Source organism: Eucalyptus grandis, chromosome 5 (assembly GCF_016545825.1).
Source record: "Eucalyptus grandis isolate ANBG69807.140 chromosome 5, ASM1654582v1, whole genome shotgun sequence".
Taxonomy (NCBI): Eukaryota; Viridiplantae; Streptophyta; class Magnoliopsida; order Myrtales; family Myrtaceae; genus Eucalyptus; species Eucalyptus grandis.
In genome coordinates this window covers 46180872-46193369 of record NC_052616.1, presented here as the reverse complement: position 1 = coordinate 46193369, position 12498 = coordinate 46180872, and the positions used below count along the sequence as shown (strand labels likewise).

The following is a 12498-nucleotide window of genomic DNA, read 5'->3' as shown; positions in this document are numbered from 1 at the left end:
TTGTGATACTTTGCACTTGATTATGGGGCAAAATTGTTAGGCATGGTATATGACGTGCCATAACGGTTTTACCTTATAATCGGGACCCATATGAATGTTTGGAGGATGAGAGTCGTGTGTTTTGGTTATTAATTATGCTTGTCATATTTATAATGTCATATGTGATGTGCTAACCTGCAAGGGTGTGCCGAGGCGAGGTAAGTTTGTTTGTGGTGCCTGTTTAGGTTGCCTCCGAGACGAATTTGCGTCCTAATCGAGGCTTAGGTTGTTGACTCACTAAGATTTATCTCATCCCGTCGTGATTAACATTTTTCAGGGCCATAGCATGGTGATCTGCTGAGTGCGAATGTAGTGGACACGAGATGCGACACTTTTTGGCTAGCCCTGCCGTTAGTGAAGTTTAGGTTAACCCTGATCCCTAAATGTTTTTGAGATGATCAATAGGAAGTAGCCGTAGAAAGACTTGTGCATATTAAACTTCCTAGGGTAACGGTGGATAAATAAATAAGTTGTTTTCAACAACTTTTGCTATGCTTTACTATTCCAATTGTTTGATTGTAGACCAGGGATTTATTTAATTCGCTTCCGCATACATTTAATTGAAAGATAAAAAAGAATAGGTCGACAATGCGTCTTGGGACGTCGCATTTTTAATTGACAGTTGAGAGATGTGCGCGTACTCAGGGTTCGGGGCATGACATTTTCGGACCGTGAATATGATTCTTGTTTGTTTGTGACCACTTAATACCTATAAAAGGCAAAGAAGATGTAATGTTTCAAGCAAAGTCCCTTGAAGTAAGGTGTGTGCTTATGCAAATTCCTTCTATATCTCTCTAAACACTTCTTCTTTTCCAGTTTAGTAGGATCCCTTGAGAAATGCAGCTCTATTAGGTTAGAAATATTATTATTTTGGCATTTTTTAGCGTCTTTATACTCTGATCCAAATTTCTAGGTAGTTTACAATTAAAAGGCAATCCCTTGAAGACTTGAGCAATTTCGTTTGTTGTTGGATAGCATACCTACTATGAGTGACTTTGTCTTCCCCAATTCTAAACATAGATCCCCTCATAAAATAATAAAAAAAAAGCCATGTGAGAGAAATTATTCTAAAATTCAAAAATGTCACATTAACATTATCTATTAGATAAATTTATGATGTTAATCGGAATGTTTGATTGTATCAATTTGATAAATTTCAAGACTTAATTACATTTGTTAAAAGGTTTAGGGTTTAATTGTACTTTTACGATAAATTTTAGAATTTATGCGAACATATCCCTTAATTCAATATGAGGGACAATATTAATGTTTATTTTATAGTTTAAACACTAAATTGAACATATAAGAAAATTTCATGAATCTTATTAAATAAATTAAAAAAATTTGGATCACATTAAAAATTGAGCTAAAGTTGAATTGTTACATTGAATAAATTAACAAATTTAAAAATCAAAAGTTGAGGAAAAATGAATTTCGAATGGATTTGTTCGGGCATCGGTTTGGAAGTTATTACGCTATTTGCCCTTCGTGCGGTCATCAACGAGAGAATCGCGGCGATGGTCCGGGCGGTGCTTGGTCTTCCGTGAGTTCTTCGGCTCTGAACTTCGTGGGGTGCACAGAGAGAGAGAGAGAGAGAGAGCGTCTCTCGTTCTCCGTCCACCTCCTCCGGCTACGGAACAATGCGAGCTCGAAAACACCTCCGCAAAGCTTCGGACGACGACGTCACGCGCCGCAACGACACGAGCAACCGCGGGGAGCCGCCTCAAGACGATCACGGTAAAAAGGCGCCATTTTTCTCACGATAACGTAGTTGCTTCATTTTCATGTTAATGGGGTCTGATGAATGTTTACCCACCTCTGCTTTTCTTCTTGGTATGTAGAATTTCAGCGGAGCTCTTCATCCAGGGACTTGGGCAAGGACGGGTATGAGTACGGCCTCTCTTTGTCTCTCTTCTTGGGCCTTCCCTGTTTCGTCTAAATGCGCCGTACGTGTTGGTGAGCTTCGTGGGTTAACTTTGTTTCGTGTTGGGTTTTGTCATCTGTGGATATTTCAGGCAAAACTCTTGATTCTGGGTTGAGTTGTTTCAGAATACGTTCGTGGAGCTAGCAACTCTGCATAGTAATGTTGGGTTTCTGAAAATTTGTGTCTGCGTGTGCTTTGGAAATCAAGTTAGAACTGGATCACCGCATAATTCCTCCTAACTCCATGGAAGTGACAGAATCATGGTGGAACTTCTGTTTGATTGACGGGCCGCGTCATTCATGATACATTCTTGAATAGTTGCTCAGCAATGAGCAGAGTTATTTTTAACAAGATGGACTTTCCATGAACCAGACTTCATAAATGAGGCAGCAACCCATGACAGAGTAAAAGTTTTTGCCTTCAAATATTTCCTATTGCATCAGTTTGGAGGACAGGGATCTTAGTGGAGTTGAGCTGGTGGTTAAACAATATGCTTGAATATCTGTTTGGATTATAAATAGAGTGATTGAAACCACTTCATTGTTTTTAACTTCTTTCGGTGGAAAAACTGCTTCATTACTTACTTTCCACATCTCGTGTGCAATTTTGGCAATGCCAGGGATGGGATGCAAAGTCTTTAGCTAGAAAGATCAGTAATATTTAGGCCATGTGCTGGGCTTTGTGCCCCCATGTTATGTCATTTTGCAATGCAGGGATAATAAACGGGACATTGCTACATAAGCTTTCATGTAGTGCAAGTGCTATTCAAAGCCAACACTAGGGGCTTAGTTTATATGTTAATTTTAATGCATACTTTCCAATCATATGCCTGTTTGGTACAGCTTCCTACAGCAATTACAACTGGGAAAAGTGGTTTTGTAGTTTTTGTTGGGTGCTTGATAAACTCCCCACAAGTGAAGCACCCTCAAACTGCAACAACTTGTTGCAACTTTTAGGAAATTGCCTCACCTAGTTTTGAGGTGCTGCAACCATATATTGCCAAGCACACAAGTTACACCACTTCATAGAAGAACCATAACATTGCTACAACTATAACAAACAGATGGCATGGTGTTGTTCTATGCAAATAATCCTGGGGGGCATCTTCCCCTCGACTAAGTATGTAATAGGAGCTGCAGCTGCAGCAATCATGACATCCACTGAGCCTTTTTCCTTATATTGTGTTGGCCCTTAGTTTGATTCTGGAAACAGAATTATGCAATAGCATCTTGAAATATGGAAAAAAAAAAATTGTTGCATTTGAAGATATTTCTTATAATATAAAAAAAAGGTCATTTTTTTACAACATCCTTTACTGAATCCATTCAGCAAGAATACTATTCTCTATAAGCATCTTGTGTGGGGAAATCTGTTTGTTGACAAATTTATTGGTATAATAGCCATGTTATATGATAGCACTGGGGAATATGGATTTCAGATACTCTTAACTTTCGACTGAATTATTGATGGCAAACTGTGACTTCTAATTTCTGCTTGTCTGATAATATGTGATGCTGATTGATTGAGTTCTCTTCAGTTATGTTCAGGTGAAATTGGCTGAAATAAGGGAAAAAGTGCAATGCCCAATCTGTCTAGGTGAGAATGTGGGGCCTAAATGCATTAGATACTTTAAAATCCATTCTTTAAAGCTAAATTAGCAATTCCATTTCAAAATTTATCAATCTATTGAGTAACAGTTGCGATTAGCCGTCACAAACTGCCTGTCTACATGAATTTTTTCCAAGTCCCAAAATCTCTTTAAAGGTTCTATTGTCAAGCAGTTGGATCTGACTCTGACAAAGAACTACCATAGCTGGCATGAATTATGTAAGGACTTGCTTTGTTCTCAAGGATACTCTGGTACTAGAAACACTAGGGGCAAAAGTTAGAAACAAGAGAACTTTGATTAGATTACAAGGTCCTATTTAAATAAGCAGTAGGTTTAAATATAGTTCTTTGCTTCATGTGCAACCCCTGTGTTATAGGGACAAGTGCTTGGACATTTAGCTAGATACTGCAGCGGCAGTCTCTTGTCTTCATTAGTTAAACTGTGAATGAAGGATATAAACTTATGAACCATTTTTATGCAACTTTTTTTGCTCATTAAGTTTATGCATGAGCCTCAATTTATAGGAGAATCTCATCATTTCTTTATCTGCTCTAGGAATCATACGGAAGACAAGTGCAGTGATGGAATGCTTGCACCGTTTCTGCCAAGAATGCATTGCCAAACATATGCTGCTCAGGTGCGCCATACACAATCTGCTTTCTTTCGACTCCTTATAAACATCATAATGTTCTCTTCAGTTGGGGATCATCGCAAACTCCTCCTTTGAACAATCTTTTAATTTCTTCGAATTAATTAGTGACATGCCTCATCTAGGAGTAATGAATGCCCTGCTTGCCATGCACATTGTGGCCGTAATTCTCTCCGTGCTGATCCAAGATATGATGCTCTGATAGAAGCATTTTATCCTGATGTTGGCAAGTCTAAGGTATATTTTGCTTAACACGTTGCATCAGAGTGCCGTGTTATATTCGGCAACTCCTACTTCTGGCATTGACCGTTGAAGCTAATCATGAAACATCTTGTTCAGGAAGAAAATCACTCAAAAAAACCAGGTGAGATTTTTTCATTTATGCGCATGGTGAGGGTTGAAGTTGAGGGGAAGCTTGTGAATGACTTGGATGTTGATGCTACTTAATGGACATCTGATCAGATCAATCCCATTATTCTGCAAACTCTGCTGGAAATTAAGGAGAAACAGACTATTCTGAAGGAAAGCAGTTAGAATTCAAAAGGAGCAGTTACAGGGGAGATTGAAGAAAGTAGAACATGCAGTGGCCAACCTGAACTACTATCACCTTATTCATGTTCCTGCTGCTGAACCCACTTCACCAATCTCTCTGGTCACAAGCCCAAATCAACCATCCTCCTCCAAATAAACTATTCAAATGTTTTTGCAGTTAATGTCTTTTGAGCGTGGATTGACTTTTGTGTTTTTCTCATCGACTCTTGGTTTGGTTTGGTCAACGAAGATGCTGACCGCACTGCTCAAGAAAGGGATCTTGAGAAGCAACTTGCCGAAATTAGACATCGGAAGAAGCTCATAAGGATCACTGCTCTACTTTGCGAGGCTCTGGAGAGAAATCTTGATGATGGTGAAGCATAGTTATAAGAACGGGATCAGTCTAACAAAAAGGCGGCTAGGCAAAGACATACCAAGGGCCAAATGGTGCTCCAAAATAGCTATCTGGAGCGTGATATGTCTATACCTCGAAGAGGGACGTGAAATGTTTTTGGAACTGTCTGCAACACACAGCAGGACTTCTTGCTAATGAATCTCTATCCCACCTTTTCTAGAAACCTTTGAATTCTGATGAAATCTTCCATCGGCAACGTTGTCCTGCTGGCAACTATAACTCTGCTTTTCGACTAAGACATTTATGCTTCATCCCGCCTATTTATACTCGGTTTCCTTCTATTCGTATTAATATCTAATGGGTTGAGCTGTTGATAAATTTCGAAAGAAACGACATACTTCCAAATCTCTCAAATGTCCATCGACCATCCTAATTTTCAAGGGCGGGAAAGGACGTGGATTAAAGATCATACCTTTTCAGCTCCTTCCCATCCGACAGCGGTTTCTGAACAAGTTGCCAATATGAAATATCAAGTTGGTTTTTCGAAGCTCTATTTAAACCGCTCTTTTTGGGGAAACACTTTCACTTTCCCATCTTCTTGCCTCCTGATTATTTCTTTAACCAGCTTATTGTTCGATCTTCCATGAACTCCTTCCCTCGTCCAAGCGAGTATATGGGGTGCCTTAGCAGTCTTCAAAATTATGAAACGTAATGGCAGCTTACCGCTGACTTTCATGGATGATGTCGTTGAAGAAGGTCCGTTGATTCTCGGTCCAAATTTCAAGTCGATTCCTTCTCTGTCCGCGTTTGTCGAATGTTTCCCTCAACACCGTGCCGAAGTTCTTCCCATTAACTGCAGCTTTGCGTGCATGTTTTGTCTTATGAAAAATTCCAAATTGGTACTCCCAACTCAAATCTACCATCAGTCAAACTGCATAGGTGTCTGGTAAATGTATATTTTTCATGTCAAACTTGTCATTTTCCATATCAGATTCATCTTGCAGTCAGCGGTCACATGCACTAACACATGTACATTTTACCGGGATATTGAACGGAATGAGGATGGAATGCTAATAGAGGATATATATGTGCCATGGGTTGCCAATTTGAGACTTTCTACAAAACGAAATTAATTTGAGATAAATGTATCATAAAGCACCTATTTAGGATATTTAATAGAATTCATCAGAAACCCTTTCTTTTTCTTTTTTTTCTTTTTTGAGGATGCTGCTACAGAAGTTTTATGTCCTTTTCTTTCTCCTACCAGTTTGTCGTCGGAGTAAGGTGAGTTTTTCTTCTTTTGCAAGAATCTCTCCAATGGGAGCTGAGCAGGGCCAGAATTCGAGTCTACTCGAGTCATACACATCTTCCTACTCAAGCTGAGTTAAACGATCCGGTTACATTTTTCTTTTTTTTTACGCCAACATTGGTGCAAAATTAAAATTACACTGGGGCGAACTAACTCTCAAAGATTGGGAGAACAAATACGAAATCCACCTAAGAGAGATAATATTAAAAATCGGATTTTAGTCTAACATGATTTAACAACGCGATTGACACGTAAGTGGGAGATAATATTACAAAAAAAAGAAAAGTCACGTTAGAATTTTCTAATTAGATGGAGTTTATAAAAAGACTCAATCGAATCAATTTGACAAATTTTACACTTTCTCTACATATATACCCTTTTTTGAAATCCTTGACGGACCTAGGTAATCTAGTAATGATGGCGCTTCTTATACACATGTCCAGCAACTCAAGATTCCCAATGGCATAAGGAAGCTCAGCTCACTTCTGAAAATTTTTTAGAAGCTGGCTCCGAAATTTCTTTAAGGAACCAATAGAATTTGGGAGAGATTTCAAGTGACCAATACAGCTGATATATGAATCATACGAATGGAAGTTCCATCATCAGAAGTTCTGATTTCTTATAACAGTCCGTTGAAAAGGTCCTTCAGAAATTTGCAGAACCTCAGATTTAAGGAGACTTAAGTTCTTTAGATTTACCTATGAATCGACCAATTTGTGATGGTAAGGGACATCGTTCCAGGCCTTATCTCTCTAAATATGTTTAAGTCCGGAGATGCATGCAGATAACAACAATTGCTGAGAGATCAAAACTTGCAAATCCTCGGCCTTCTCGAGTACAGAAAAGGCTCGGTTGTTGTCAGTTATTCTGATAATCTCAAGACATAAAAGCGACAGTGGCCAAACTGCAATATAGATCAAGAATGACCAAGTTCTCCCAAGGCAAAATAAGTAGTTCAGAGCATTCGCTGCCTCCTTGCCAATCAAGCCATCTCAACTTGAAAGAAGATTCTGAGAATTTCCCTCCAAGAGTAGCCTGGTGCAATCTCAAGAACCTCAACCTCCATATGGCCAAATCCTTCACATCTAGTACATTTTACTTTGCCCCTCATCAAACGTGAGACAAGGGCTTCCACATTTATAGCACTCTGCAAATCAAGGGAACTGAATAAATGTAAAGGGAAACATAATATGGCCTTTCACACTTATTTTTGGGAAAAAAAAATAAGGAAAGGAAGCATTTTCAAGATGTGTAAACAGGTTTTGTGCTTGAAAAGTATACCTTCGAGACTTTTTGAGATCTCCCGTCCTCACAGTTTCCCGGCAAAACTCTCTTAATTGATTATGCATCCATAATTCTTTGTTTTCTCCTGTTTTGCCCAAACACCTGGCACAGAGAAACTAGATCCTTCTTGAATGATATTGACCACAAGTACTCCATATGTGCGAGGGAATTCATTTATCCATCCAATGAAAAACATACTAGATCAAGAAGTATCTGTCTCGTCTTCTCATCTAAGGAACCATATATTACCTTGAACGTTTTTTCGACTTCATTTTCTAGCTTCCTTCCTCATCTATCCAATGCCTCTCGCCATATTTGTATTTGAACCTTACTTCCATATAGGTACGAAGCTATTACCTCAATAGCTAAAGGAAGCCCTCCAATAATATCAACAATGTCTTTAGGACACAGAATCATACTCTCCTCTTCTAGGAAAAGGCCTCATTGGTTCAACCTCATACTTATCAACCACACCATCTCCACAATTAATGAGAACATCTTTACCTCCAACTGTCATGTGAATGCTTCTTCCTAAGCCAAGCCAATTGAGATTCCCAACTGATGGCTTGATTTGCTCAAAATCATGCACATCTTCAATAAGAATGAAAACTTCTATATTGCTCAATGAATTTGCTTTGACATTGGTAGCTAGCTCAGAGTCCTTAGACTTCTACATTCTTGCTTTTGGAGGTTTGAGATTAATCGTTCTTGTAGGCTCATGAGTACTCATTTTAACAATGTTTGAAAGAAAACTACAACCTTGAAAGAGATGATGGATTCATTTGTACACGGCCTTTGCAATGGTAATCTTGCCAATCCCTAGCATTCAGCATATTCCAAATACACATGCATCTTTGTCACGTACTTCCGTTGATTGCTCATTAACATAGAAGACACCAAACTTTTTCATATCCTCCAGGGTTCAATGCCCACTGAACTGCTAGTTACGACTAAATCGTTCTTCAACAACTATGCAATATCCGTATCACAACTCTCTTTTTTAGTTCACCTTGATACCTGCCAAATGTGAACAATGAAAATAAGTAATTGTGATGAGATTACAAAACAACTTACATCAGCCTAAGAAAATTATGAAGGAAAAATCCAGTTAAAATGCATTAAATTAACCAACAAGGACGATGCGTTGGGCAATAACAAGGGCGAGTGAAGTACATTTATCTCATAATCAACTCTAGTCCCAACCAATAAATGAATTCAAAAGCATTGTGCTTGGCAAAGTTCTCATAAAGTTAAAGCTAATAACATTAAATGGACAGCAAAAACTTGATTACCCTGGTTTGTATTCGGCAAATCATAGCCTTCATCTCAGCAATCTCTTGGAGAGCTTGCTTCCATTTAGCAAATGTGCTTGCAGTCAATTCCACAGTTCTTGTGCTCACAAAAGGACTCCCCAATGCATCCAAGTTGGTATGTTACACCAATGGGTTAACATCATAAAAAATGGGCACGATGCTTTTGAAATCATGTTTTGGATGGGTATTCTCCCAAAGAGGAGTATTGAGTATGATTCTCTATCCACAGACATGTTGGCATATTATTGGAGGGCTTCCTTTGGCTATTGAGGTAACAGCTTCATACTTATATGAGAATAAGGGGAAAATACAAATATGGAGAGAGACATTGGATAGATTAAGAAAAGGAAGCTAGAAAATGGCTTCGAAGAAGCGTTCAAGGTAAGCTATGGCTCTCTAGATAAAGAGACGAGACAGATATTTCTCGATATAGCATGTTTTTCATTGGATTGGATAAAAAATTCTCTCATGCATGCGAAGTGCCTGTTGTTATTATCCTTCAAGAGGCATCTACTATCTCGGTGACAAGTTTTTGGTCAAAATAGGAGAAAACAAGGAATTATGGATGCATAATCAACTAAAAGAGTATGGCAGGGAAATTGTGTGGATGGAAGATCCCAAAATCCTCAATTAGTTCTGGAGTCACACTGATGCACTTTCCACACTTAAAGAAGAGGTGGTTTACTTTTCAAGCACAAATATCTTTTAGGGTGAACACGAACAACAATCTTTGATTGTTTTCCTTAATATCTCTTTCCCAAAATGAGATGCGAATGGTCATATTTGATCTGATTGTTATGATATAATCCCAGATCCAGCTACGTGAGTGATTCACATTAAGGGAATAATCTCTTCCCTAGCATCTACAATGAGCAAAAGAGGAAATTTCACATCAGAGATGCAACAATTTTCATAATAAGATAAAAGAGCAATTATGCGGTGCAAATTATTTTAAGGGCAAAATGAGAGGAGAATGAACTTACAAAGTTGAAGGAATTCTCACAGCAAAGAGCCGCAAGTATCTCACATCATCAATTTCAAGAGTCACAAGTATCTCATCATCTATCTCATCATCAATTTCAAGAGTTGCGTTTTCCACCGTGTTCATATTGTAGACAGTATCTTCTCAGCTTTATAGTATGTATTCAAAAAGTAGGCGCCCCAGGTGTGCCTCATAGAAGATAGCTTCTTCATATCTACTTCATATCTACCACGTTCCATATCAAGGACAGAGAGTTAAAATACAGGAACATTGTTCGAACAGTTTGCATGTATTCAAAGCTAGAAAAACACACATACAAAGGGGTATAAAAGAGGTTTACTTGCTAGATAGAAGAAGGAAAGGCAGATCGAAACCAAGAAATAAAGAAGACAACCGAGATAAGAGAGCATTTCTGAATAAAGCGAAGAATCATAGAACATATAAAGAGAGAATACCCCGATTAGAGAAGAATAGAGTTAAAAATGCATTAAATAATAGAACTAGGGTACAGGTTGCTTTGCACAAATAATAGAAAGGAAACATGTATTCAAGTCTAGGCAAGTGAAACATAAAACATTTGAGTTCCGTTAATAAGTCATAAGCATGTGGCAAATCAGTCATGTTGCAGTACAGTGGCATACAACAGTGTATTATCATCAGGAATTTCAGCCAGCATCAGTGTGAATCCAGACAGGAACCAACAGGCCAAGCAAACAAAACCCGGTACTTGAAATCTCCATGGATCCATAAAGTAGAACAGATAAGAAAAAGCAGTAACTCCACAAAAGGGAAACACCAAGTATAGAGCTTCCCGAGAGAAAGATGCAAACTTGATGTTGAACAGGTGGCGGGCGCGACACCGGATCCACGCTGGAGAGAACAGGAATCTCGAAGTAGATATGCTCACCATGTACACGGCGCGAAGAGGCAAGCCCCAGAACCACTAGCCACAGATCCCATCCACGACACCCACTTTTCTTTTCCTCCTCCTCTTCTCGGGTGCTCAGTCACCAGTTCCCGCGGCTCCAGATCCGCCGCCGTAGCTCGTGCCGCCGGCGGGGCTCAGGTAGGAGCAGATCTCAAAGGGTAGGTGGAGGGGGAAGATTTTGGCCGGTCGAGATGAAGAAAGTCGGGAACTTGGAAAAGATACCTTTTGCTGAGCTGTTGAGGAAGAACCGGTATTCGCATCTGAGCATGTCGGGACCTTCGGTGTTAGATTCAAGATCGATCCGAGCCCCAGATCCGGCGCCTCCCGGCGACCGGCGGGAGCCGCCGCCAGGCCGGAGGCGACGGCTCCGCCGCCAGCGAGCTCGCGAGACCGCTGGTGGGGAGGATAGTGGTGGTGGCGTCGAAGATGAGGGTAGATATAGGCTATAATGGCGTGAGAAAGGGACTTGAAGTGATGCCGAAATAAAAGACAAAAAAAAAAAGAAAAAGGGAAGATGCCGGAAGAAAGAAAAAAAGAAAGAGAAGAAAACAAAGGGTTACGTGCAACTTGGGGAACACCAGTAATTTGTAGTGGAAATTTCAAGGTAGAAAAGACCTTAGGGTCAAATTACTGGAAATTTCAAGGTGGAAAAGACCTTAGGTTTTTACCAAAAAAAAAAAAAAGGACCTTAGGGTCAAATTATTGGAAATTTCAAGGTAGAAAAGACCTTAGGGACGTGAGAGCTTTTTTGAAGATGAGAATGTTAGCTGGCATCAGGGTAGATGTGGATGTATGGTTGGTAAGTCCTTCCTGACGGGAGACCCACGTCGCTTGAGAAAAAGCCAAGCCCTTCTATTTAAAAAAGCCTCTAGAGATGCCCTTATCTTGTGAGCTTTCTAGGGATGAAAAAGTTATATATATTCAGTATGATTAAGAAAATGTGTCTGTGTAATATTGTCCTTAAAATTTTAATTTATTTAATATATTTTTTATATATCTTTAATTTAATCCCTGAATTATTAAAAAAATTCAAAGTATTCTCTTACTTACTTTTGGTGCATATTTAATTTAATTCCTAAATAATAATTATTTTTTAAAAAGTCTCATGTTGTCTGTCCATTGAACCGAAAATAATTGAACTCGAGGGTCCCAAGAGCTCTTTTGGGATGAGAACCTTAGTTGGCATTAAAGCCAGGTTTTGATGGATCCGGATGTATGCTAAGCCCCTGTGAAAGGGAGACCCACATCGCTAAAAGCCAAGCCCCTCTATTTAAAAGCCTTTAGAAAACCTTATAAATTTATTTTGTTTAATATAATTTTTGAACTTTAGGCATATGTGTTTGTGTAATGTTGTCCATAAATTTCTAATTTATTCAATGAATTCTATTACTTTTGGTACATATTCAATTTAGTCCATATGTTAAATAAATAAATAAATAAATAAAAGTCCCATGTTATCCTTCCATTAAATCAAGTTTAGGGAAAATATCGATATAATATGTGTTTTCATATTTTTGGTACATGTTAAATTTAGTATTTACACTATTAAAAAATAAGAAGTCCCATGTCGTCTTT

General features: G+C 38.8%; 1 protein-coding gene and 1 long non-coding RNA gene across 4 annotated transcripts; one reads left to right on the top strand and one right to left on the bottom strand.

Moving 5' to 3' along the window:
• Window positions 1-1623: 1623 nt before the first annotated feature.
• Window positions 1624-5256, top strand: LOC104445255 (putative E3 ubiquitin-protein ligase RING1a). Of its 2 annotated transcripts, XM_039314169.1 has the most exons (7): window positions 1624-1776; window positions 1881-1923; window positions 3501-3559; window positions 4128-4209; window positions 4347-4458; window positions 4561-4585; window positions 4684-5256. In XM_039314169.1, exons 1-7 carry the CDS (start codon window positions 1680-1682, stop codon window positions 4719-4721), a joined length of 456 nt encoding a protein of 151 aa, XP_039170103.1. In that variant the 5' UTR covers window positions 1624-1679; the 3' UTR covers window positions 4722-5256. The 2 variants fall into 2 exon arrangements, with proteins under 2 accessions (XP_039170103.1, XP_010057379.2); XM_010059077.3 differs by having other exon boundaries at window positions 4561-5256.
• A 1475-nt stretch (window positions 5257-6731) lies between these two features.
• Window positions 6732-11312, bottom strand: LOC104445254. 2 transcript variants are annotated; one of them, XR_725898.3, is made up of 5 exons: window positions 10903-11278; window positions 9997-10220; window positions 8993-9876; window positions 7698-8717; window positions 6732-7563 (listed from the first exon to the last, which is right to left on the bottom strand). It is a non-coding gene; the product is annotated as an uncharacterized LOC104445254 (long non-coding RNA). The 2 variants fall into 2 exon arrangements; XR_725897.3 differs by having other exon boundaries at window positions 9997-11312.
• Window positions 11313-12498: the final 1186 nt, after the last annotated feature.

What these genes read in the sequence shown, in the direction of transcription:
- LOC104445255 (XM_010059077.3), top strand. Translation starts at nt 1,680, where the DNA reads ATGCGAGCTCGAAAACACCTCCGCAAAGCTTCGGACGACGACGTCACG. An exon ending in AGGGACTTGGGCAAGGACGG is followed by an intron (nt 1,924 to 3,500) that starts GTATGAGTACGG and finishes AGTTCTCTTCAG; the next exon opens with TTATGTTCAGGTGAAATTGG. An exon ending in GCCAAACATATGCTGCTCAG is followed by an intron (nt 4,210 to 4,346) that starts GTGCGCCATACA and finishes TGCCTCATCTAG; the next exon opens with GAGTAATGAATGCCCTGCTT.